Raw genomic sequence first — 26,353 nt, 5'->3', positions numbered from 1 at the left:
TTGTCTATTCTCCAAATACATGGTTTAATCCTACTGACTTACTGTTACAGACATTAATTTTCACAAAGAATCCATAGAGACATCTAATTCTTTTACTACTCTAGTTCTGATCTCATAAATTCTGTCTTCGTAATGTGTAACTGAACAAAATCATGTACTCTATCTACTATAAGATAACATGGAATAGTATGTTGTTCCTGGTCTATATTGAGTTACACATTCTCTATATTAGGATATGATTTGTCTTATCCTCATTCTGGTGAAATCCAGGTTTCATACTTAGATTCAATGTCTGCTAGCAGTCAACATTCACACTAGGAATATATTAGCTTAGTTTTGTTGTTCCTAGATGTGTTCCCATGTGTTCCTAAATATACAGTCCCATGCACATGGAGAAATTGAAAGATAGGGTCAAAGAGGCAATCAAGATTAAAATCCTTATAATGTTTACTTTCTGAATTCCTCTACTTCCTTCCATGGAGGTCATACAATTAAAAAAATACATTGCATATAGCTAAATATTTTTTCAAGTTTTTCAGTTGTAGTTTACTCCACTGTGGAATTCATCCAGTTTGAGAAACTAATAGATGAAGGGGCTTGTAATCATACAAAGAGAAGAGATGATTAAAAACGTTTTTGAAATAGTTTACTATTTCTATACAAGTGCAAATATCAAGGCAAATGCTGCCATGAATATCTAGCTACCAAATCTTAAAATGCAAATTTTTAAATGTGATGAAGTAATCAATTGAGAAAGAATATGTGGAGAAAGTTATTCCTTCCCAAGATCTGCTACTGTTTGACCACATTAATAGAACTTACATTGAATCATGGAATTTCCTAATTAGACCTGCAGAGCATGATGTTTGTAGGATGAAGGAGGCAGAGAAGGAAGGGAAAGAAAAATAAACAGAAATATGGACATAATGTTGATGTGTTTAAGTAGAAGACATACCATAAATGATATGGTAAAGATAAAGTGGGTCAGAATGGCTGTATTTTGGATGTACAGAGCTAAGCTGGTCATTTGAAGTGAGATGGGAGAGTGGTTGAGGGGTCGATACAATCTCCGTAAGCGTATTTCAATTCAACACTTACTGCTGCAAAACTAATGTTTAGATTATAAAGTCTTATGTTCTGATATCTGCTCCCCATGCCCACTAAGTCACCCATATTGTGTAGGGTACAGTTTGCCCATTAGAAAGTATTAAAAGGTATCAATTTTTTTTAGTATAGGTGACACACAATGTTACCTTAGCTTCAGGTGTACAAAGTAGTGATTCAACAAGTTTATACATTGTGCTCTGCGCATCACAAGTGTAGCTACCATCTGTCCAGGTATTTCACATCCCTATTACAATATTGTGGACTACAGGCAATGATATTATGTCAATTCCTTATGCTATGTGTTTTATTCCAATGACTTATGTATCCCATAACTATGTCTCCCACTTCCCTTCACTGAATGTTTAATTAATGGTTTACGTTTATGTGTATACTTATATTTATAGTATCCAAGAGTAGAATGCCTTGCATGAAGTACAAAGGATGGAGATGAATTACTTTTATAAATCTTGCCATAGGAGCCGAAAATTCTGCTACTACAACAGTGTTCCATCTAAAATGCTATTAGTTCTAAGAGTACTAACACACTAATTGATTATCAGTCATTTGTAGCTATGCGTTAATTATGCAACCAATTATTTTCATTATGGCATTTAAAAACAAGTCCTTCAGCACTTTTTCAAGTTAGAAAGGGCTGGGGATTGGAAATGAAGAGGAGAGGTATGGCAAGGCAGAAGTAAGATGGAATTGAAAAGAGAGTAAAACTTTTTACTGGTAGAGTAAACATAGATGTTGAGTAAATAGGCAAAATAGAGCTCCCTTGCTATTAGGGCTTCCCCTCCCCCCCTATTTTTGGGGGGAGGGGGAGAGAAGGGAAAAAGAATGAAAGTTACAATTATGTAAAAAATATTTACATCATCTTTATGGAAATTTGAATTACTCCATGTTTTTGAATCTATTATACTTAACACTTTAACTTACTTGTATCCATATGTTTCACACAAAACTTTGCATAAGACATTAATTCTAATCCATGTAAAACAAATAAAAATTAATTTGGCAGCATATTAAATGGCTTGTATTATTAATTAATTAAAATAATAAATACTAAAAATAGATAATAAAATGATAAAATAAATTATTATAATATTTATAATTTCCCCTTGAATATCTAAAATGCCATTTCCCCCCCATTTTGTGAATATAATTGGTTCTAAACAGATGCAGTGCTATTCTAGGGGACATTTTTGGGTTCAATAATGATCAAGGACACAACTGGTAATATAGTGAGTGAGGGCAGGGATACTAAACATTCTGTAATAGGGGGTAGATATCTGGAGGGCTCACTATTATATTTAAAATGCCAATAGTGAGTCCTTTCAGATACACAGGATTCATGACTGATAACTTGTTATGGACTGACTTGTGTCCCTCCCCCATTCATATATTAAATCCCTAAATTCCAGTGTGACTTTATTAGGATATATGTCTGTAAGGAGGTTATTTGGATGGAACACTTATGACTGATATTTTTATAAGAAGATGAAGAGCGGTCAGGGATGTATGTATACAAACAAAAGGTCATGACAGGAAGAAGGCAAAGAGGGAGGCCTCAGAAGAAACCAAATCTGCTGGCACCTTGATCTTGGAATTCTAACCTCCAGAACTGTGAGACAGCAGATTTCTGTTGCTTATGCCAACTATGGTATTTTGTTTTGGTAGCCCTAGTGGACTAAGACAGTTGTTGTGACAATAAAGATAATTATTTTAACAATTTGTGGCAGATCCCAGACCCTATTATTTAGTTGACCTAACTCCCAACTAACGATTTTTCATTTAGTGACAGTCTTGAGAACTATTTGTCTAATGGGACATAATTTTAATTTTGCTCAGTGGAGTTTTTGGAAAATTTGTACTGTATTGCTAGAAAAGAAAGACAAAAATAGCCTATTATTCTTTTGTGCTTTTTACCTTCTCTACATTTGGAATGTGGATGTGAATCCACTGTCTTAAAACACAAGATAATCTACATGAAGATAAAAGCCAACGTGCTAAAGATGAAAGACATGAAGAAAAATATTATGGATGCCTGATTTTATAAGATGAAAAAGTCATACATTCCTAAAATATAATGCTGCATTAATAAAAGCCATTAGTATATGAAGAAAAGATACAATAGGAAATAATAAATACTTGCTATCATCAGTTGAAATAAATGATTCTGGTTGAATTCAACATAGCACTGGTATTAATTCCAGTATCAAACTCTTTAGAAAGGATAAGTCAAACATCACTTTTAATTTTAGGTACAAATTATATTCATAGCAAATTTTAGATGTATTTTTATAACTCCTCATTGTAGCTCAGTTTAAAAATGGGATTTTATTGGAGTTGCCTATGAATTCCTATCATCCACCTGTATTTTGTGCCAAAAATTCTGTCCAATGGTAGGCCACAATCTGCACTGAGGTCTGTTCCCCCCGTTTAATTCATGATTCTGCTCAGGCCTATGACCTTTAGGACTCTTTCCCTTCCAAAGAGTTTCCAGATGGTCAAATAAGAATGGCCATGAAACCTGGCTTGAGTAGCATGAAACCATCAAATTCATAGAAAGACTGGTGAGCCATTCAGAGCCATTTTGGGGTAGAGGCATGAAACCTTCATAGACAATTAGCCACAAAATACCCACAGCTGCTCATCATTCCCAGCATGAAACCTGCAACAAAAAGGTCCCGGAAGGGGATATTAATTTTAAATTTAAAAGACTGATGTCTAAAATTAATAATTTTAAGTATGCTATTCAATATCAAACTTCTAAATAAAACTGAACTCTTTTTTTTTACTAAACTTTAAAACTTAGATGTTTGAATTAAAAAATACTACAATTTACAAAATTATGAATTTGTGGGAAACAGCTGAAAATCATTTATAGACTATTAAGGAGCAATTACTTGGTATAATTTGCTAAAATATATATTTGCTAAAATATAATAAACTTAGAAAGTATTATGAGGTGTCCAGCAAATATAAACTTAAAATTGACACTGTATGACACGGATAATCATAAATGTTAATAAATAAACATTATAAAATTTAATTTAAAATTTCATTTCACTTTTAATATATTCCACAATAGACACAAATATTCGATGGCACTTACTACAAAGTTAAGAGAAGTCACTTTTAGTGGCTCTTGACATAATTTTCAGCCAAAGGCAAAATCCACTGGGTCATTTTCTTCATCACTCTACAAGCAGATGTCCTTCACCCCTACATGTATAAGTTCCAAAGGAGTTCTTAGCTGTCCAAAATTCCATATTAGCTAGTGCTAATTAAACTTAAAAAAACTAATCCTTCTTCCACAAGTTCAATGTGGCCATTCTTTATTAAATGTTGATGAGAATAATTTGTTTTTAATGAAATTATTAATATCATATACCTAATAAAGTTAAGGTACTAATAATTTAATAATTCATAAAAATAAAAACAAAACATTTTTGATACAATAACTAAATTGAGAAGAGGGGCTTAGCTTGAAGCTACTAACATCAAGCAGAATGGAAGGTGAAATGTCCTGTTAAACTTGTCAGAAAAACAAGGAAATGTTACTTCACTTCTGAAATGTGAAGTTTAGAAAGCACAAGTTGAATACATGGCATGATTTGCATGATTAATGCTTAGATTTTTCACACGGATACGAAAGACAAGTATTTCACAATTTATAATGATTTTTCACACAGACTCAAAAGACAAGTATTTCACAATTTATAATGATGAATTTCAGCAATGGACAATTAGCAGTTGAATTTCTATGAGAACTGTTGATCATTACTATTTAATATACATCAACACCTAATATGCTTATGAATTTAATGCAAATTTAATGCAATTTGGAAACACTGTACAAAGATTATAATAAAAAGGTACTTACACTTCTATACTTCACAATGTATTCCAAAATAGGGGCTCCTCCATCATCCTGCTTGGTGATACTGAGTTTAAAGCTCTTCCCACTGCTTGGCTGCCCATGTATGGATGGAGGACTTGGTTCACCTTAATAAGCAAAACAATATTCTTGATGTTTACACACACCTCAGACACCTGGAGAAACTGCATTCTAATAAAGAGAACAATGTCATGTAATAAAAAAACATGATGTGATCCTGAATTTACCCTTTGGTGTGATAAAACCTCTGGTCCTTTCTCCCCATTCAAGAAACAGCAACATTCATAAATCTAGATAAATCTAAAAGTGTCATGACAAAATTGTGACACCTGAGAATCAAAATATTATTCAAATTGATATGCAGAAGTTCTGAGAATATTACTGCATTATACAAATGTAAATTTTTTTCTTGTGTTATTAATAGTGTGCAATCATATTTAATAATGTAATTTTGGTTTACATTGTGTACATATGTATTAATACAAACATATTAAGTTATCAAACTATATAGAATACATACTTCCCAAGAAAGATAATGGCTTAGCAATTACATATTGCTTTAATGAGTATTTTCTTAAGATTTATCTATTTATTTTTAGGGAGAGAGAGAGAGAAAAGAAAAGAGAGAGGGGACGAGAGAACATGTGAGAAGGAGGAGGAGCAGAGGGAGATGGAAAGACAAAATCTCGAGCAGAATCCATGCTGAGCATGAAACCTGATATGGGGCTCAATCTCTTTACTCTGAGATCATGACCTGAGCTGAAACCACAAGTTGGACGCTTAACCAACTGAGCCATCCAGGCACTCCATACTGAGTATTTTTTAACTAGATGTAGATTTGAATTACAGAAATTTTGTTGTATCTAATTGATAGACATGTGTTCCAATATGTTTTTTTTTTCTTTTAACATCATGAACATACTTGCCTTTGATGTTTTTCTTCCCATGGAGGTGGTCTTATAACAAAGATGCTTATATGTTTAACCTGAATAGGGATCTAGTGGAATGTAAGAGTTTTCTATGTGAAAGATACCATCACTGCTTAGCAACTTGGAATGGGAACTATTTGCTGCGTGTCACTTATGTGATGTCCTTTGGCATGTGCTGGCATTCTCTACCTTTAATTCCTCCAATTCATATAGATAGGAATATAGCAATACTAAGGAACTTTCTGAGGACATGCTTTAGTTTGCAAGGTTCCAGAAACTGGTAGTATGGGTCTACTCAGAGGAATGTTAAGACAAAGTAAACAGAATAGAGTTGAAGAGGATTTTATGTATCCAAACTTGGGGGATCTGTTTTTTTTTTTCTCAGCAGGTTATCTTTTCTTAATATGGTGTTTATAAACCTATGAAGTGAGAAGTTTATTTGAGAAAAGGCATATCATTAAAGAAATATGCCAGTAGAATATGTTGATGTGCAAATAAAAAATAAAGCAGCCTAGCATACTAGAGCCATATAGAAACAAAGTAAATAGAGGTATTTTGGAGTGATTTTGCTAAAATTAATTAGTGTTCAGATATTATGATATAATATAATCTGTATTCAATGTAACATATTTTCAATAAGTGAATTAAAATGTCTGTAAAAACTGGTACAATAATTTCTTTAAAAGACTTAAGAGATTATGGAAAATTTAAGTATTGTAAAATGAATTTTATATTCAGTTTAGTATAATTTATAAATTAAATTTTAGAATGTATGCTGTATAGCATGAATTCATTTAATAATACTGTAATCATATTATTTTGACAATAGCATTTTGAGACAATAATTATACAGTAGGAACTGTATTTTCAGTCACAAATGTTTTAATATATATATTTAAAATATTTATGTCTACATTTAACCTTTACAATATTCTAAAATTGTGATTCCATTACAGTTGTTATTTCTTGAAAAGAAAACAAAGTTCCAAACAAATGTAAATGCTATCAAAAAGGAATTGATCAAAATAAGGTTTCCATTAGCAGTTTAATGGAATGTTTATACAAGAGTAATAATATAAATAATAATGAAGTAATAATGGATAGTTATGTCATATTAAGTACTTGGCATATACCATCTTATTTAAACTTCAAAAAAATCATGAGAAGCAGCTACTGGGCATTTGGGTGGCTCAGTCAGTTAAGCATCTGAATCTCAGTTTTGGTTTAGGTCATGATCTCAGGGTGGTGGGATGGAGCCTGTCATGGACTCCATGCTCAGCATAGAGTTTGCTTTCCCACTTCCTCTCCTCCTGCCCCTCCATACACTTGGATTCTCTCTCTCTCTCTCTCTCTCTTAAATAAGTAAATTAAAAAAAAAATCTTGCGAAGCAACTAAAATATATATTTACTATTCAAAACACTAAGACCTGGCCCTTAAAGTCTCAATGTCTAGGACAGAAGTCTGCAAGTCAACTGCAGTCAGTACACTAAGAAATTAAAAGTGTTAGAATTTATTTTATTTAAAAAGATTTTTTAAGTTTATTTATTTATTTATTTATTTATTTATTTATTTATTTATTTATGAAAGACACACAGAGAGAGAAGCAGAGACACAGGCAGGGGGAGAAGCAGGCCCCCTATGCAGGGAGCTGGATATGGAACTCGATCCCGGGACTCTGGGATCACGTCCTGAGCCAGAGGTGAGGCTCAGCCACTTAGCCACCCAGGCATCCCAGAAGCATTAGAATTTAAAAAAGGAAAGATGAAAAAATAGTAAAGGAGAGGGGTTTTATGTTAGAAACACCTAGGAGGGTTTTCTAGGTATGAAGGAAGGGAATCATGCTGAGTTGAAGGAGGAGAAGTTGAGAAGTTGGAGTGGTTAGTCAGGGTCTTACTGGTCCCTGTTTGGAGGCTGATGTGCAGTGACCAGGAGAGAGGAATCAAGACAGAATGCACAGCACATTGGAAAGGGAATACAGCTGGATCAAACTTGATTTTCACCTACTGATGCCCAGAGCACTATGGCCAGAGGAAGGGGTAAGAGGAGGAAAGGCAGGCAAATGTGTGTGTGCACAGAAGGTGTGAAGGTGAAGGCTGATGTTGAGGATTCTAAGTAAAGAAGGGACAGATTTGCTTAAATTTGTGTAAAGTTGCTCTAGAATTATTTTAGTCTGAAAGTACGGTTGTGAGTCAAGATGTACCAGCAGTCATCCTGGAGAGAAAATAGGGAGGGACTGAAAAAGACATAGGCATTGGAAATGGAAAAAATGAGACATCTGACAGATTTTATGAAAACCAAGAGTAGGTCACTAATTAGAGTAAGATGATTTATTGTGGCCATTTTGTCAAATTAGGTGTATATAAGAAGCAGGGTGATACATAGATTTTGCAATAGCATTTGTTGGGTCACAGACAAATTTCTCACATTTTCAAATAATTTATTCAGCATAAAGGAAACAGAGGTCTTTTCAAATTTATCTTTGCATTATATAACTCAATTGATTTACAATATCCTGAAAAAGGATAGTAGTGGGGATAAGGCTACAATAGTTAATCTTCTGCAGTCACCATGATAATGGATTAATTCAGTGGTGTCATTCTCTCACACTTACAGCCTAAATGGGCCCTTTATGGGGGATAAAGGCAGTAGTCATGTCTCATCAAAAGAATGGAATATTGGACATATTACAAAGTCACTATTTTTACTTTGTCACAGACTATGGTCTGAGCAATATAATCCAATTAATCAGGCTATAAATGAATAGGATAACTTCCTGATGAGGAAAATTTCCTGAGGGCAGTTTTACTGTATCATAGTGCACCTTTTCCTTTTTGCCTTTGTTCCAGAGAAAAGTTATTTTTATAAATCTCAGATGCCACCATGTTCAGAAACTACTTCACCAAAGACATAATTCACTTCCCCAAAGTGTTGAAACACCTCTCTGCATTTCAAGATCCCTTCAATTTGCTAGTGAAGAGAATAGTGAAAGAGAGCAAAACAGAGATGACTACTTACGAACTGGTAATGTCTGGAAGATTTCTATTTTACTGTAGTCTCCTTGCCCTTTTCCATTTACTGCTGCAACCCTGATTTCATAAGTTGTATTTGGTTCTAGGTTGCTCAAAACAACCATTGCTAGAAGAAGAAAAAAAAAATATATGTGTGTATGGTTAATATATTTAAATAAGTAAACAAATTGATCTATTACAAAGCTAAGTAAACAATTTCACTGTAAATCTTTCCAGAAAATACCTGAAAAAATAGGAAATATATATAAAAAGAGAATGATTTGTGAACACTCCCCTTTCATTTCTATTTCATTTAGTTTTCTAATTCTATGCAATAACTTCCAAAGAAGAAAATTAGTAGCTTCTTTTATGATTCTTACATTCACAATGTATTCAAGAAATAAGAGTGAGCTAAGCAAAACATCCTTACTGTTTGCATTCCAAATATTCTATCTACTTTAAATTGATTATTTCTATGGGACTTCATAAGATGTAGAATTAAGTACACAGAATTCTGGCCTCCAGTATAAGGTGTTCAACTCATGTCAGAAAAGTGTCACAAAGCTGACTCTACAACCAAAGTAGATCATTTATTTGAAAATATCAAATCAAATTAAGTCAAATTATTTTTAGTGCTATTTTGAAAGTTGTCACCTCTTGTATTTTCTCTCTGAATTTCTTAATTCTATACTTTATCAGACCTGGATTCAACAAGACACCAATAAGAGAGAATCCAAAAAAGTTATTAGAAATGTTTCTTGGGTCATGCCAATCTCTTCCATTTGCCAAAGAATTCTGGGTACAATTGCAGCTTTAAAATATATCCTTACAAATTCCTCTGAGGAAGCCAACAAAATTTCATAGCTGTCTTACTGCTTTTGCTAAGTAGTGCAAAAATTTACCAGTGGAAGTGGCAACGCCTTCAAAAACAATCACAAAGAAATTATATCTGGCTTATACAATAACTCTAAGTAAAATGACCAATTCATAATAGAAGATATAATCAATTGTGAAAAAAGCTTAAATCATAGATAACCAGGAACATATCTGTACAAATACTGCTTTATATCAACCATGAGTGAAGCTGATATACATTATTTATTAACATATTTCTGAAAACTAATTATAGATTTTAGATGATATATTTCATTCCACATTTTATGAATATACTTAATGAATTTGTTTTGATATTTCCTTGTTTCCTTTTTTCCCTAATATTCATTATCATGACATCTCTTTAGCTTTTTTATTATAATTATTTAATCTCACTGAATCACTTATTAAACTACAGAAAAGAAAAAAGTTGCTGAATGCACAGTAAAGATATTTTTTGTTTAAAATGCAGAATTAAAATATATAAAAATTATATATATATAATATGTATCTGATATATTCTATCATATGTGACAGATAATTCTTAATGGCAAAAAAAGAAAAAGACATCAACCAAACCTTATTTAATACAGGACAGATGTTCTAAGACCAGCAGAAAGGATATATTTCCAATTGGTAAAATTGACATTCGTATTTATGTTTCTCTACCTTGTAATAAAACTGATCTACTCAGCCATTAGAAACGACAAATACCCACCATTTGCTTCGACATGGACGGAACTGGAGGGTATTATGCTGAGTGAAAGAAGTCAATCGGAGAAGGACAAACATTATATGGTCTCATTCATTTGGGGAATATAAAAAATAGTGAAAGGGAATAAAGGGGAAAGGAGAAAAAATGAGTGGGAAATATCAGAAAGGGAGATAGAACATGAAAGACTCCTAACTCTGGGAAACGAACTAGGGGTGGTGGAAGGGGAAGTGGGTGGGGGGTGGGGGTGACTAGGTGACGGGCACTGAGGGGGGCACTTGAGGGGATGAGCACTGGGTGTTATTCTATATGTTGGCAAATTGAACACCAATAAAAAAAATAAATTTGTAAGTAAAAAAACAAAAACAAAAACTGATCTTGTTTTGGAGTTTCCATTGCTTTGTCAAAACCTCAGATTATAGTACTTGGTGTCAAAGTTACAGGAGGTCATGTGGGAAAGAACTGATGGGAAGGGATATCTGACTTTTTATAAGCCATAAGGATAAATGAGAATACAACTGTTTATTGTATCTTGAATCCAACTGTTGCTGACAAGCTAACAACCTGTGAGCTTTTTCAAGAAACCCAAATCCAGTTGGTTGGTGACCTGAAATCAGTGAATATATAACATCAGTCCAAGAAAAATAAATAGCTACAATTGAGAGGTTAGTGAATTAGATCATGCAGATTATGGAAAGGGAGGAGGAAATAAAATGAAAAGTTAGAAAGCTAAAATGCTGAGAAGTTGGAATCCTACTGTCCTTGAAAGAAAGCTTCCATTCAAGGTTAGTATAACAAGGAATTCAAGAGCTTAAAAGTCATCATATCTTACCAATTTTCCCAGTAAATAAATATAACAAATTTAAAGCCAATACGAAATAGGCTTACTATTCTGCAGAGATTTTCAAAGCTTTATAACGACGAACATATTTGTTCGTCAGGGCTTGTAATAAAAATGCCTTTGGACAATCAATACTTTCACAGACTAGTCAATGTTCAACGTGTTGTCATGGAACAGTCAGTGTTTGATTGCCATTTCCTTTACCCTACTGGAGAATGACTTAATGTAGCATAGGGACATAGAAGACTCGTACAGGTATTAGTTTGACTACACAAACTCTTTCAAGACACTGTTGTGATGCATGCTTTAAAATCATGAAAGAAGTCATTTGGTTCTGAGCCTTATTCTACCATTGACTGAGATTCCACCAAGTCTCATGGCTGAGTTAGTCTCCCACCTCATCAATGAAGACAGTTTTATTAAGTGTCACAGAAACAAAAGTACAAAAATAAATTGAAAGAATGTTCAGATAAAATAGTTTGTGCTCTGTGAAATAATCATCACCATGCACTGATGATCTATGCTGCTCATGATGCAAAATAATGGATCATACAAAAGTTGTTCATCTTTGCCTCCATTTAATGGCAAAATACTCTGTATTTATACACTTATTGATAAATATTAACATTTGCATAGATACCTATTTAGGCAGTATGCTACATAAGGATATAGGAGAAATTGTCTTCCTGTTGCAGACCACTTTGCTCTGTGCTATGCCTGTCCATATTTCTATGATGTAAAGATGCAACTGCTGTCATCATTTTAAGATCATTGATACTCTGTAACTCAGCAATGTAGGTGAGAACAATCCCTAATGTGTATGTTTAGTTGTCTTCATACAACTCAGCAAGTAAAACAGTAGAACTGAAATCATACAATTTTAATCGTAAATAAAATTATCTGTAAACCAAAAGTGTGAAAATCAGATGTTTCATCTTCTTAGGTTAAAAATGGAAAACAGAGCTAGCAAAGTATCAGAGCTTATCCAATGAGGGGGAAATGAGGTTTTTAGATTAAACAATGAAAACAACAACCTCCTCTCCCTTCCCAAATACCTCCCACATTTACTTGAATTATCTGAATGTTTCTAGTGAAAGCTCTTTCTGGCTTAACTGGTCAGCATTCTTCCTCTTTTACCATTTCACAGGGCTTGTGAGGAGCTTTGAGTGTCCCTCTGTCTCTGCCCAGGGGAAACTCATTTCTCTAATTACATTATAATTATTTTGAAATCAAGTCTCCTCATATTCTGCTGTTCTCCATGTTAGACTCCCCCCCCTCTGGTGTCTAAGAGCAGTGCACGGAGGAGAAGAGCAAAGAGCTTAAATGTTGGCTGAACTGTTATTACAGTGCTGAGCTACAACACTCATAGGTAAAGTGGATGAGGGGGCCTGATGGAGGGCCTTCAAAATTATAGGGGAGAAGCATGGAAGTAAACCTATTGAAGCAAGTTTTACGAAGTTTATATACAAGAAGAAGTCGGTTTTTGAGTTCTGACTGTAAGGGTTTCGGTACAATAACACTTATTATGAGGCTTATTAACATTGTGCGAACATAAAGATTATTGTGTTGAAATAGAAAGAACTTCTTAAATTGGGACCAATTCAAAGAGAGGTAAAGGAAAAGGTTCAGGGGAGGCAAAGCCCCGATCTGTAATTTGACTTGCCTTTCTTAAATGAGAGGATATATACATTAAGTCATCCACAATTTCCTGGCATATTACCAAACACGGGGTTTCTGAATACCCAAGGTAGAGATTGAAAGCAAACTACCACTTGAAAAACGAAAGCTGTGTACTCTATAATAGACTCATACCTCAAATTATGAAGTTAGTTAATAGAAGACTTGCTTTCCCCAAATGTGCCCATACAATACAACAAAAGAACCACAAACTGAGGTGTGGGATGGGTTCTTTCCCTATAATTTGTTAGAAATTTGAACTCAGAAATTAGGTGAAAGTAGATCTAGGTTACAAACTACTACAAGTTCTCTAAGGAAAAATGGCACAAATTAAGGTATTTTTATAGTTACATTCAGTCAGCATGATTTGGAAATCACAATGCAATTCTTCTGAAAATTATAAACCACAATGAATTTTTCTGTGACATGGCAATAGGTATTGGTTCTGTAAAGGTTCTGGTTTTCCTCAGTAATTTAATGTTTCTGCCTGGTTTAATACAATTGAGTTTCATAAAAGACCGTTTGTCACCTGGCTGCAAATGCAAAGGTGCATCAAATATTAAAATGCATAAAATAATGACATTTAAACTAGCAAATGACGGAAAACAGAAACTTTTTTTACGTTACTTTTGCAAGTATGGAAATAGTATTGCTAGAGAGAAAAATATGAAGTTTCATTTTCCCTTTAAGGAGGGAATCAGAGTTCATTAAAGGGAGTTGAATAAAGTAAGTTTTTGTTTGTCCAAATTAGGTATTATAAATCCCATCCCTTCAACTGTCAAGAGAAGCAGAGGCTACAGAATCCTTATGACCCTCAGAGCAAAATAAATTACATATTTGCAAACTAATTAGGTTGAGTAAAGTTGTAAAGTGAGATTAAATTTAGCTATGCTCTTTTGGCTCTCTTAAAACCTCAGGCCTCTCCATAGGGTTTTCCAACTAGTCAATATTAGCAGATAACGACTCCCTGGATGGAGAAGTGCTTTATTACCCACCTGAAATGCCACTTATTTATGTTGTCAGGAATTGTGAGGCATGTCAGACAGCTATGAGAAATCATAAAGCTTAGCTAAGATGGGACTCAGCACTCAAAATTGCACTTGCTGCTTATCTCCTCAGATAAATCTGAAAATATAATAAAATTCCCTGAAGTTTCTCACCTAAGATTCAGCTTTTGTTCTCTACACAATGAAAATAAAACAAAAAACTTTCATTCCTTTTTTTCTTTTTCTTTGAGAGAGAGAGAGAGAGAATTACCATACTGTCTTCTGCAGGAGTTTGCAATAGGTTTAAATAAAAGTGTATTTATCCATAATGTAGAATTTATTAAATACTTTTACTCCAGTTATTCTCTACATACATATAAATGACTTGTGGAATTATTCCATTAACAGTGCAAAGTGTTCTTAAGTTTTAAGAAGTTTATATAAGCAACCTTCTCAGTTCAGTTAGATTTTCATTTACGTTTGAAAAGTAAAATATGCATTTTTGTACAAATCACATTGTGTTTCAAGATTCCATTAGTTGCAAAAGAATATAATCTCATCTTTTCAAAAGTGCCTAAAAATTTCTATGAATCATAATATATAACTTGCACAGATACATACTTTGAGATGTATAACATTTATTATGAATAGATTCTGTGTAATACATAATTCATATTGATATGTACTGATGAAAAGCAGAAGGAATAATTAATCAAATAATTATCTGGTTTGTCTGTGACTTTTACTCAAAACAGTATGTTGACGGCACTATTTTAAGACCACAGATCGTCACTTAGGATATTCATAATTTTTTCTTTATTGTACCGCTTTATGTTCTTTTTCATCATGAGTATAAACTATGCATAAAAAAACAATTTAACAAGTCAGTTTTAACTGACATGGGATTTTACATAAGAAACACATACTGTCTCTTGAAATCAAATGGCTTCCCTTTGAAGTAACTCTAGATAAAAACTTTGATTTCAAAACAGGATGGTTTCATCAAAGAATATTTTTTTCACAAACAATTCATACTTTTCTCACTTCAAATATATTTCTTAGGACACAAAATTTATTCATTGAATTTACTATTCAAAAGTTCAAATGATACTTGTTTTCAGGACCCACTTGGTATGTAAAATATGATAGATCTATAATTACCAAACATCTCTTTCTATAGTTTAAACCATAGGTTTTTGTAAAATATTCATGAAATCTCCTGATGATTAAAAGTAATCAGAGTATTACTTTTCATTTATAAATAGGCTAATTTCTTAAAATGTCCGTGTCCACAAAACTTTTAATGCTACAAACTTTTTGTTGCTATAGCTTTGTTTGTTTGTTTGGCAGAGGTTGTCAGCATAAATTAAGCTTTTGTAATTAAATGCCCCCCTCTGCCCCTGCCCTCCACTGTGCCTATAGAAACTTTAAGCTACATTTCAGGTATTTAATCTCCTAACAACATATATATTTTTTCTCATTGATTATGCTCCCTACTTTTGTAGTTGACTGTGTAATTGTTGGAAGCATTTTATTGTAAGAATCTGGTAAGCTGTTTATATATATACAGGGAGAGTCTCCACCCCTTACAGAGGCTTCACATTTTGAATGCAAAGCAAGAATTAAATAGTTTTTGAATTGATATGGCATATTTAAAAGAATACGCCAAAGAAAACATCACTTTACAGAAACTGACCCAAAGAGGGCACTGCTAAATCTATAGCTGGTATCCTTTATCACTTATTGACTCTACTCTTACACTGCTGAACACTAAAAGTACATTTTATTTCTCCAAGAAAAACTTCTTGTTGGGGGTTGGGGAAATCCACTGTTCAAATTCCATTTGATGCTATTCATTTCACACTTCGACTAGTATAGTTTGGTTGTATTCTACATTCGATAAATAAATGGAAGCTCAGAAAGATCAACCAGCCACTAAGTAGCAAAGCTTAGATTTAAACAAGATTCTGTCTTAGAGTTAAAACTTTACATCCTTCCCCAACCTAATCCTGGCCTTTAAAACCAGAGTACAGAAAATCCTTTGTAAAAAAGGAATTGGAAAAATCCTCATAAACCTAAATGTAGGAAAATGTGTTCCATTTTCCCAAAGACACTAATTACATATAAAACTAAAAATGGTAAACTAACAAAAATGGCAATAATGTATATGCCTTTTAAATTTAATTTAAGCTATCAGAGAACACAATCTCTTAGAATACTCACGCATTTCTGGATTGTTATCAGAAAGAACAATGTAAATGCATGCTGATGATCCTCATAAATTCTGAGCACCATAAAATAAACACAACTCAGTGATTTTCTCCTTTAGTTCACAGGAGCATATTATAATAAAAGCCAAAATGCAATGATGAGAGATTCAAAGCAAAGTTAGATCAGACTATCTGATCCCTGAGTTCAGAGTCTGAGCCCTGTCACTGGAGAGAGGCTTTTACCAGCTGGGTCTGCTTATGGGCATTTTGTCTAATTTACTCTGTCTTATTTATTTTTAAACTAAATCAAACAGATTATTTCATATATCCCACTCAAGCCCATATATTCCTAGCCACTTTTCCATATAATGAGGGATTAACTGGTTTTGCTCTATCCTTTATCATTTATCAGAACCAAGTGCAACTTGGGCAGTTTTCTCTCTAGTTTCTTCTTCTTCTTTTTTTTTTTTTAATTTTTATTTATTTATGATAGTCACACAGAGAGAGAGAGAGAGAGAGAGAGAGAGAGAGAGAGAGGCAGAGACACAGGCAGAGGGAGAAGCAGGCTCCATGCACCGGGAGCCCGATGTGGGATTCGATCCTGGGTCTCCAGGATCGCGCCCTGGGCCAAAGGCAGGCTCCAAACCGCTGTGCCACCCAGGGATCCCTCTCTAGTTTCTTCTAAAAAACTTTTCTTTCTCTATTTCCAAGGAAGTTATATAGTATTTTTAAAATTCGTAACAGTACTTGAAATTTCATCTAAAGAAACCATGCTTTTCTATAGCTAACCCAGACATCCCCATTAGTTCTAATCAATTGCTCGCTATTTTTTAATGAATTTGAGAACATAGAAACATTTTACTTTATCTAGATACTTTGGATCATGTATGTTCCTTTCTTTATCTTGTTTAACATGTATGTATTTCATTTTCCATCAAACCTTAAGCATTTCAAGTCAGTCAATATGAATGCTTGCCATTCATATTTTATAAATATCATATCCTTTAACAACTTCTGTCAAAAATTTATCTGTAAATATTTGGAGTATTTTATGAAAATATTTCTATATAGCTATTTCTAAAGCTATCAAATTATTTGACTTAGAGCATTTTAAAGTGATTTTTGGAGAATTTATATTTTGAGCCAGACAATTCTATGGCTAAATACTCATGTGCATAATTCATTTATTTATGAATACTTCATATAAACTGAAGATGATCATCTGAACAATTCCACTGGAACCTCTCATGAAAGTGTTTAAAAAAATCATCTGAATCTTGAATTTTAAAGCTAAAAGAACAAATGTCTATAATTAAATTGTCAATGAATGTGAAGAATTATAAATGGAAAGGGAGGATTCTAGGAAGATAGTGAAGGGGGAAGCACCAGGAATCTTGTCTCCCCACCTAAACAACAACTGTACTAGCAGAATCAGTCTGATGTAAATATTTTGGAAACTTAGAGTCTATTAAAAGCATGCAAATTCTAGGGAAGATATGGATGCCAATTTGGTAAATTTTGTTCAATTTCACCTGTTAGCACAGTAGCAGCTACCCATTCCCACCGCAGTCAAATAGAAGGCAGCTGCACACATGTTTCTAGAGTGGCTTGCACACAGCATGTGGGAGTCAGGCTGGGTAAAAAAGGGCACTCTCCTCTAAATACCATGGATCTTACTCTGATTTTGATTGCTGCTTTTCATCACAGAAATGCAGACAAGGAGGGGGGCAGCCATTGTTGTTGCACACCCCTTCACTGTTGCATGCCCCATCTCTTCTGGCCAAAGTGACTTCCCAGTATTAAAGGAACTGGTGACCTAAGGAGACCTTACATTTACACGACAGTCTGATCCTTGGCACAGATATAGCCTACAACAACAATATTTTTTAAAAATAATAAACAAGAATAACAAGAGTTAATGCTAGGGAAGGGGGAGATATGATTCCCAGAGTTTTCATATTATTAAATTCAAATGTCCAGTTTTTAACACAAGTTTCACAAGGCAGTCAAAGAAACAGGAAATTATGGCCCATTTAAGGAAAAAATTTTTTTTTTTTTTTTAAGGAAAAATTTTAATCAACATAAACTTTTCCTGAAAAATATCTCATAGTGGATATACCAGAAAAGGATTTTTAGAACAACCACCTTTAGTTCTAAGTAAAGAACTAAAGGAAGATGTGAACAAAGAAAACAAACAAAACAACAAAAAACAATCTATGACCAAAATAAAGGCAGAAAATCTAAAAAGAAACCAGTAAAAAATTGTGGAGCTTAAAAGTACAATAACTAAAGTGAGAAATTTATTAGAAGGTTTCACAGGTATATCTGAGTGAGCTATAGAAAGAACCAATGAACCTGAAAATAAATGATAAAAAATCTTGAATCTAAGGAATAGAAAGAAAAAAAGATTGGAGAAAAATGAACAGAGCCTAAGGGACCAGTGAGACATGATCAGGGGGCAAAATAATCATACTGTGGGAGTCCCACAAGAAAAAAAGCAAGAAAGAAACAGAATATTTGTAGAAATAATATCTGAAAACCTCAGCCATGAATGTAAATATCCAAGAAGTTCAATGAATTTCAGAGTAAATGAACTCAAAGAGGCCCATATCAAGCCACATTTTAATCAAAATTTTAAAAGCTGAAGACCAAGAGAGAATCTGGAAGCAGCAAGAGAGAAGTTACTCATTATATATAAGGCATCCGTAATAACATTCTTAGCAGATTTCTCATCAGAAACTGTGAAGGCCAAAGGCAGAGAGATGGTTTATTCAAAGTGCTAAAAAAGAAAACTGTGCTATATTTGACAGAATTGTTCATCAAAAATGAGGGATAAACTGAGACATTCTGGATAGACAAAAGCTGAGTTGCTTTGTTACTGCTAGGCTTAGTCTGCAAAAAAGCTTGAGGGAGTCTTGCAGAGTAAAAGAAAAGGACACAAGACAAGACAATAACTCACAGTCTTATAAAAAATGAAGGCAAATACAGAGATAATCACAAAAGCTGGTACTGTTAGAACAATGATTAATAACTGCACTGGTGGTTTTCTAAGTGATTAAAGAGATATTTTTTAAGTATTCTAAAAGCTGATATTATTGTAACTTTGTTCATAACTCCAAATTTTGTTTTTGTATATAATTTAAAATATTAACACATTTAAAAGAATTACTGATTCATGTTCTTGGGCACACAATGCATAAAGATGTAATTTTTTGGCACATAATGCATAAAGATGTAATTTTTTGATATCAACAACCAAAAAGGATGTCTCCATCCTTATAGCTATAAAAGAGTAGACTTTTTGTATATTACTGAAGTAGAGCTAGTATATATTCAAATTAAAGCATTATAACTTTAGGATGTTAAATGAAGTTCCCATGGTAACCACAAAGAAAAGAGGATAAACACAAAAGTAGACGAGATCAGAATTTAAACATTTCACCACAAAAAATTGACTAAATACAAAAGAAGACAGCAATGTGGAAAACAAAGGACCAAGAAGCTGTAAGGCATAAAGAAAACAAACAGCAAGATGACATAAGTTCCCCCTTATTGATAATTACTTTAAATGTAAATGGATTAAACTCTCCAATAAAAAGACAGAGATTGGCAGAATGACTAGAATCTATAGGAGATTTACTTTAGATCCTAAAGTACTAACTGACTGAAAGTGAAAGGATGGAAAAGTTTATCCATGTAAATAATAACCATAAGAAAGCAGGGCTGGTTATACTAATATCAGAGAAAACAGACTTTAAATAAAAAAGTGTCACAGGAGACAAAAAGGAAATTATATATTAATGGAAGTTTCAATACAGCAAGAAAATACAACAATTATAAAAATATACATGTGTATTAACAGATAATCAAGATACATGTGAAGCAAAAACTGACAGAAATGAAGAGAGAAATAGTTTAATAATAGTATTTGGAGTCTTCAATACTCCACTCACAATAATGGATAGCACATTCAGATAAAAGGTAAGTAAAGAAATAGAGGAATTAAACAAAAAAATAAACCAATTAAGTATAGAACACTGTCCAAACAATTAGATTATTCTTAACTGCACATGGGTATTTTCCAAGATAGACCATATGTTAGGCCACAAACTAAGTCTCAAGAGACTTTAAAAGATATATATTATATCAAGTAACTTTTCTGACCAGAACAGTATAAAGTCAGACATCAGTAACAGAGGGAAATTCAAAAATTCACAAAATCATGAAAATCAAACATTACATACTTAAACCAACAAGTCAAAGAAGAAATCATGAGGGTAGTTAGGAAAACTTAGAGATGAATAAAAATGAAAATATCATGTATGAAAAACTAATGGGAACCAGCAAAAGGTGGGCTCAGGAGGAAATCATAGCACTAAATGCTTACATTAAGATACAAGAAAGATCTGAAATCAACAACTTAATGAACTAGAAAAAGAAGAAATGGCTAATCTCAAAGCCAGCAAAGTTAAAGAATAATAATAATTTGGACAGACAAAAATGAAATAGAGAATAGAAAAATAATAGAGGTAATGATACCAAAAGTTGATTCTTCAAAAAAGATCAACAAGTTAAAAAAAAAAAAAAAAAAACTTTAACTACATAGACTAAGACAAATAAAAGATACTCTATTACTAAAACCAGATATTAACTGGATACATTACTATAAATTTTACATAAATAAAAAGGATTATGAGACTACTATGAACTGTATGCTAACTGGATAACCTAGATGAAAAGGACAAATTTCTAGATACATAAAGCCTACTAAGACTAAATCATAAAAAGAAAATTTGAATAGACTCATACCTAGTACAAAGATTGAATCAGTATTCAAAAATCTCCTGACAAAGAAAAGCCCTAGACTCAAAAGTTTCTGATGAATTCTATCAAACATTTAAAGAAAAACTAATACTGGAGTGCTTGGGTGGCTCAGTTGGTTAAGTGGCCAACTCTTGATTTTGGGTCAGGTCATGATCTTAGTCCTGAGTCAGGCTCCATGCTCAGCAAGGAGTCTACTTCAGAATTCTCTCTCTTGTTCTGCCTCCTCTCTCATTTTTTTTAAAATTTTATTTATTCATAGAGACACACAGAGAGAGAGAGAGAGTGAGAGAGACGTAGAGACACAGGCAGAGGGAGAAGCGGGCACCATGCAGGGAGCCCAACGTGGGACTCGATCCCAGGTCTCCAGGATCACGACCCTGCTGTGCCACTGGGGCTGCCCTGCGTCCTCTCTTATTAAACAAATAAATCTTTTTTAAAAATAAAAAGAAAAACTATAAACAATTTTTCTCAAAAGTTCCTAAAACAAACAAAAAACAAACGAAAAAACAAAGAGAAGGGAATACTTCCTAATTCATTCTGAGGCCAGTATTAACATGATACCAAAACCAGACAAAACACTACAAAAAAAAATTAGACTACAAATCAGTATCTTTTATGAACAGTGATACAGAAATCCTCAAAACACATTAGCAAACCAAATTCAGCAGCATATTAAAAAGTTTATCCACTATGACTAAGTAGAATTTATTCTTGAAAAGCAAGGGTATTTCAACATACAAAATTAAACACTACAATTATAGGATAAAAAATTATATCATCATCCTAATGCAGAAAAAGCATTTGACAAAATTTAATAACCATCATGATAAAAACACTCAAACAACTAGGGAAAAATAAATACTTCAGCATAATATTAAAAATCTCCAGTTAATCATATTTAATGGTGAAATATTAAATCTTTTCCTCCAGAATCAGGAACAAGGCAAAGATGATTTCATCACTTCTATTTCACATAATGCTGGGATTTCTAACCAGAGCAATTAGGCAAGAAAAAATAAAAGGCATTTACATTAGAAAGAAAGAAGTAAACTTATCTCTGTTCAGAGATGATGTGATCTTATATGTAGAAAATCCTAAAAATCCCACAAAAACTTTTAGTACTAAAAAAATGAATTCAATGAAGTGAAAAGACACAAAGTCAACACTCCAAAGCAATCAGATGCTTTTCTGTACACTAACAATGAACAATCTAAAAAGGAAAATTAAAAAAAAATTCCATTTTAATAGCATCAAAAAGAATGAAACAGGAATTAACTCAATGAAATAAATTTAAGACTTGCACAACAGAAACTACAAAATATTTTTTGTAAAAATTTTGTGAAAGACATTAGAGGAGAAATCAATAAATGGAAATACATCCCATATCCATGGATTAGATATATGCAGGATAAGCAGCTTCACCGATAGATTCGGGGATAAAACAATGCTACCCTGGACTTGAGATCACATGTCTTGAACTCCGATTCCAAAGTTCTTGCTATGTGTGTCTGTGTCACAATACCCAGTTGTGAGGATGATCATCTCTAGTAAAATATGCTAAATGGACACAGTTTTACAGAGCATACTAATTTTTTTATGATGTGATAGATATCCTAACTGCCCATTGACATGCCCAGTTGCCAGAACTGCACAAGGATGTTCTATCACGTAAGGAGGTCTTCGTTTTTAATGTTAGGTGAGCAAGTAGCAGAAGTACATGACCTACAGTGGTTGGATGCTTACCTTTGGTCTGAAGTGTGGAGAAAAACAGGAATAATTAAGGCTGCTTTTTTAGGGAAAGATAAACTGCTGTCTCTATTTTCTCAATTGTCTACTTATGTCTAGATTTAGACTATTTTTAAAAAAGCTACAAAAGATTTTTAAAATCTTAATAATTGAAAGGGAGTTTTAATATACAATAGCATCAGATTTTATGGAACAGCAAATTCCATAACATTAGTATCCAGAAAAGCTTGTGGAATCTGAAAACTTTAAAGAAAGGAAAAAACAACCAACTTGCTTAGATGGCTCCATTTAATTTAGCAGGGACCCACTAATAATTTACAGATATTTGGAAATAGTTAAAAATGATATAATTTTATTTGAGTATAAGTAAACCTAGTAATTAAGTAATCCATTCATTCATCTCAGGTGATGTAGAAGATTCAAAGGTTCATACAATATGTTACACAGGCTCTCAAATGTGCAATCAAGATAGAGAAATGTGACTTGTGCCTTAATACTTATATTATGAGGTGAGAAGCTGGCAAATACTAGTATAAGCAATATTTACTCTAGAGTTTCAAAGGAATGTAAAAATATTTCTACTAAAAAATAAACCCTTACCAAAAAGCTCAAATTTATATTGGATCTTGAAGGATGGATAAGAGAGTGGAAGGAGTAACACAAACTCAAGTATGGCCATAAGAACATAGAACACATGTATGACACAGTGAGTGGAAAGGCTTTGATGTGCCATATGTTTATTTAGGGACGTTTTATGAGATGAAGAAAAGGGACATATGAAGCACATACACTCTCACATACATGTACACACACATACATACTTATATTGCCAATTGTTTATAAATGTGGTTATCTGAATCATAACATATAATTTGATTAGAGAAATGGACCTTAATGGCTGATCCTTTATATATCGTGGAATACAAGAATCCTATTTCGATATCACTGCTATACATAATAGTGATTTTTAAAAAGGGCTGTGAGAAAAGTCAAAGCGGTGCATTATTAGTATAAAATGCTAATCAGACCTGTGTATACAGAAAAACTAAGGAACATATGAGATGGCAAGATATTAAAGAACATTATCTCCATGGTTCACATGTGATGTACAAGAGTTGAGAACCAGAGTATTGTCAGTCTTTGAAACCATTTCTGGTCATGCCAGTCCATGACAATCATCCTGCTTACAGGATGGCACTCCTGAGGAAGGCCTTAGAACCCTTCCAAAGATAGAAGAATCTTGAGCCACTTAGCATATAAAGGAAAAGCTCTACACTCCTCCTTAAACTTTGAGAATATTTATTTACTATAATACAGAAAAGGCTGTTACTAATATTGAACCTTAACAATCAAAAAATCAAATAATATTTATTTAATAAAGTGAAATGTGTTAGGTATGATTTTAAAAATTTTAGGGATATAAAATTTAATCATGTCTTCTAAGATTCCCTATTAGTTAAATTCACTATTAAAATAACCATGATGGTCAGCTCACAGTGATTCTTTGTCAGAATTAAGAAAAATTTATGAGCTATATTCTAGGAAAAATTATATTTACACTGAATATTAAGGTGTTCAAAAAAGTGTTTGAGCAGCGAGATGGACTCTTATTTTTTTTAAGTTTCTAGTAACAATGAATACTGCCATCCTTCTGTGGAGTAAATTCCTATAAAACACTCACGAAATATGTTTCTTTTCTCATTACTCACAAACATCTTTTTATATAAATTAAGTTCATTTTTTTATACCAGTTATTTCTCTGATTTATAAAATTATATACACACAGAATTGTTCCTTAATTTTATTAAAAAGTTAAGAATTATTTGTGTAGAAGTTCTCTTTATCATTATAGAAGAGACCAGGCTGAGTGCAGAATTATAAATGACTTGGGTCTTCATACTGAGATGTGAGGGGAAGTTTCTAACAAAGAAATAATTTTACTTAAGGGTATTATTTCACTCAAGTTCCTTCTTAGTCTCATTCCCCATATATTTAGATCTATATAGTTTAAATTCATTAAGATTTCTACTATACATAAATTTCTAATTTAGCTCATTGTTTTTAAAACAGGCACAATGAAAAATCCAAGATATTCTTGTTTAGATTTTTAACCTACAGAATTCTTTCTATTATATTCAAATTAGAACAAAGTTCCGGGACGTCTGGGTGGCTCAGCGGTTGAGCGTCTGCCTTCAGCCCAGGGCGTGATCCTGGAGTCCCGGGATCGAGTCCCGCATCGGGCTCTCTGCATGGAGCCTGCTTCTCCCTCTGCCTGTGTCTCTGCCTCTCTCTCTTTCTCTGTGTCTCTCATGAATAAAAAAAAAAAAAAAAAAAAGAACAAAGTTCCATTCACTGAAAATAATTAGAATTAATGTGGACTACTTTTATACTTTCTTTTGCAATTATAAAAGCTTATTGCACTTGTATTTAATATAGACAGATGATTTTTGTAGTCACTCTTTTACCATGTGAAACACAGTCATTAAAATGATAACCATTTTTCTTCAGGAGCATTTATGTTGAAAATAGTATAATTGTAGAAGATATTCCTTGTGGAGAATTTTTAAAAGCACTGGAATTTACTAAGATTTTAAAATCTGCAGTAGTTTAGAACTAATTTTAAACAATGGTTATTTAAAATTGTTTCTAAAATTGTAATATTTAGTAGTACGATATATGAAAATCCAGTGTCACCCAGGCAACTATAAATAACATTTATTAAAGAAATATTGGAATAAAAATCTTAAATGTAATTGGAAATGATGCTGTGATAACTTTTAGCCATTGGAAAACAATAGGAAAACTATACATCCTCCTACAGAAAAATCATTCCTACTAAAATAAAAAAGAGTAATGGCTACAGATTACTTAAAAAACAAACTCCAAAACCCTCTCAGACCCTTTTCAACACAATTGGTAGCCAAGGAAGTTTGTTGAGACCTGGTATAATATAGCATTGTAAACATAAGTAACTGTCATGTTCATGTCACTGTACCACATTAACCCTTTGCTCATTATTTAGAAAATAATGCCTACTAAAATATCACAAAACAAAAGAAAATTTATAATTGTGTTTCAAGAACACAGGCATAACACACACAAAGGTAAAAGAAAAGAAAAAGGAAATTCCTTTTTATAGTTAAATGAAACCATTATGTATTTGGTTGGTAGGAGAGACAGAAGACAGAAAGAACCTAAAAGTATGATCATGTCATTTGTTACACAGGGACATCTGAGATGTATTTCCAAAAAAAATAAAAAGACAAAAAAAATGAAAAAAAAGTTTTAAGTAACAAAGACCTATCAATTATTTCTTTCATTATTTTTAGTGGTGCCGTAACACAACATAGAAAATTCCTGATAAATTTAGGAAAGTCACACATTCGAAGAAATACCTGGGTGGGCTTACTCTGGTTTGGTTGAGTTATGATGCTTGTTCTCAGTATTTTCCTTCTGTATTTTAAATAAACACTGGCCACCTTCTTAAGTATGAACAAAAGCAAGAAGGTTTTATATTCAATAATAATCACAGCAA

General features: G+C 32.9%; 1 protein-coding gene across 2 annotated transcripts in view; it reads right to left on the bottom strand.

The window, feature by feature from the left end:
• Window positions 1–26,353, bottom strand: part of NCAM2 (neural cell adhesion molecule 2) — a 514,781-nt gene that overhangs the window by 48,985 nt on the left and 439,443 nt on the right. For both annotated transcript variants that reach the window (XM_072806615.1, XM_072806616.1), the window contains exons 13-14: window positions 8,957–9,076; window positions 4,997–5,118 (exon numbers count right to left, since the gene is read on the bottom strand). In XM_072806615.1, the coding sequence (XP_072662716.1) occupies window positions 4,997–5,118; window positions 8,957–9,076 (242 nt within the window). The remainder of the gene's footprint in view (window positions 1–4,996; window positions 5,119–8,956; window positions 9,077–26,353) is intronic.

This window comes from Canis lupus, chromosome 30 (genome assembly GCF_048164855.1).
Source record: "Canis lupus baileyi chromosome 30, mCanLup2.hap1, whole genome shotgun sequence".
NCBI lineage: Eukaryota > Metazoa > Chordata > Mammalia > Carnivora > Canidae > Canis > Canis lupus.
Note: the sequence above shows the minus strand (reverse complement) of the source record. Positions and strands in the feature narration are given on the sequence as shown.